General features: G+C 69.8%; 1 protein-coding gene across 1 annotated transcript in view; it reads right to left on the bottom strand.

Moving 5' to 3' along the window:
- Positions 1-117: 117 nt before the first annotated feature.
- The window catches only part of LOC112125516 (ral guanine nucleotide dissociation stimulator-like 2), a gene marked incomplete at its 3' end in the record, with an annotated part of 5,348 nt that continues 3,937 nt past the window's right edge, over positions 118-1,528 (bottom strand). Inside the window, exons 6-9 of the mRNA XM_029913767.1 lie at positions 1,237-1,241; positions 825-1,040; positions 320-423; positions 118-202 (exon numbers count right to left, since the gene is read on the bottom strand). Coding sequence (XP_029769627.1) covers positions 118-202; positions 320-423; positions 825-1,040; positions 1,237-1,241 — 410 coding nt within the window. The remainder of the gene's footprint in view (positions 203-319; positions 424-824; positions 1,041-1,236; positions 1,242-1,528) is intronic.

The following is a 1,528-nucleotide window of genomic DNA, read 5'->3' on the forward strand; positions in this document are numbered from 1 at the left end:
CAGGAGCCCGGGGGAAGGGGGGCAGGATGGAGGCACAGGAGCCCGGGGGGGCAGGAGCCGGGGGGAAGGGGGGCAGGATGGGGGGACAGGAGCTGAGGGGGGCAGGCGGCCCCTCACCTGGAACAGCAGCTGCCGGCTCAGGCTGTAGTTATCCTGTTCGGAACAGATGGTGCTGAGCTCCTCGTAGCTGCGCAGCGCGTCCCTGGCGGGGGGAGCGGGGGGGGGGGGAAGTGAGTGACCCTTGAGATGCTGCCCCCCCTGGTGTCCCCCCATATCCCGACCACCCAGCTCCGCCCCTCCCCCCCCAGCCCAGCCCCACCTGGCGGTCTCGTCCCAGGTCCGCTTGAGCCGGTGCACGGGGCTGGACTGCAGGGCGGAGATGATGGCGCAGAGAGATGAGAAATTCCTCAGGGCGCGGCACTCCTGGGGGCACAGCGGTGGGGGTCACAGGGGGCCAGCTGCAGGCCAGGGGCTGGGCTGGCTCGGGGGTGAGGGGTCGGGGGGGCCTGGCTGGTACTGGGGGCAGAGCTGAGGTCAGAGGTTGCTCTCACTTCCACTGTTTGGATCCTTTTCCCATGAGTCGGGGGCCCATTGCTGGGAGGGGTGTGGGGGGGTGGGGATGGCCCAGGCTGGGGGCCCGACACAGTGTGGCGACCCCAACCCCAGGGGGCTGAGCTCCGGCCCCACACTCACCTCGGCCACATGAATCCATTTCTCCAGGATCCGGGCCCGCTGCTGGGGGCCAGGGACGAGGTTGGGTTTGGGGGCCCGACGCAGTGTGGCGACCCCAAGCCCAGGGGGCTGAGCTCCGGCCCCATACTCACCTCGGCCACGTGGATCCATTTCTCCAGAATCCGAGCCCGCTGCTGGGGGCGCAGCCCCGGCCCCGCCAGGCAGGAGCGGATCACGGCCCCCGCCAGGCGGTTGAACTGGCGCACCGTGGCACGGACGCTGGGGCAGTCCCGCTCCCGCCCCTTCTTGTCACGCTGAGACCAGAGCGAGCCCAGGCACTGGTAGGGCACGACCCGCAGGAACAGTGCCTGGGGGGGGAGGGGGGCAGGGGTTAATGGGGGGCTGCTGCCCGACCCCCGCACCCATCACCCCTAGGAACAGCACCTGGGGGGGGCAGGGGTTAATGGGGGGCTGCTCCCTGACCCCCCCACCCATCACCCCTGGGAACAGCGCCGGGGGTTGCAGGGGTTAATGGGAGGCTGCACCCCAATCCCTTCCACCTACCGCCCCTGGGAACAGCACCTGGGGGACAGGGGTTAATGGGGGGCTGCTGCCCGACCCCCCACCCACCGCCCCTGGGAACAGCACCTGGGGGGGCAGGGGTTAATGGGAGGCTGCACCTCGACCCCCACCCACTGCCTGGGGTGTCCCTTACCCCTCACTTACGTACAGGAACAATTCCTGGGGTGTCCTGCACCCCCACACCCTGTAACCTAAACACTGAGTCCCCGACCCCGTTACCTACCCCCCCGCAAATACCCTGATGTGGGGGCTCCTGGGGTACAGCCCCCCCCCC

Source organism: Terrapene carolina, unplaced genomic scaffold (genome assembly GCF_002925995.2).
Source record: "Terrapene carolina triunguis isolate 2854851 unplaced genomic scaffold, T_m_triunguis-2.0 Scaffold889, whole genome shotgun sequence".
In the NCBI taxonomy this organism is placed as follows: Eukaryota; Metazoa; Chordata; order Testudines; family Emydidae; genus Terrapene; species Terrapene triunguis.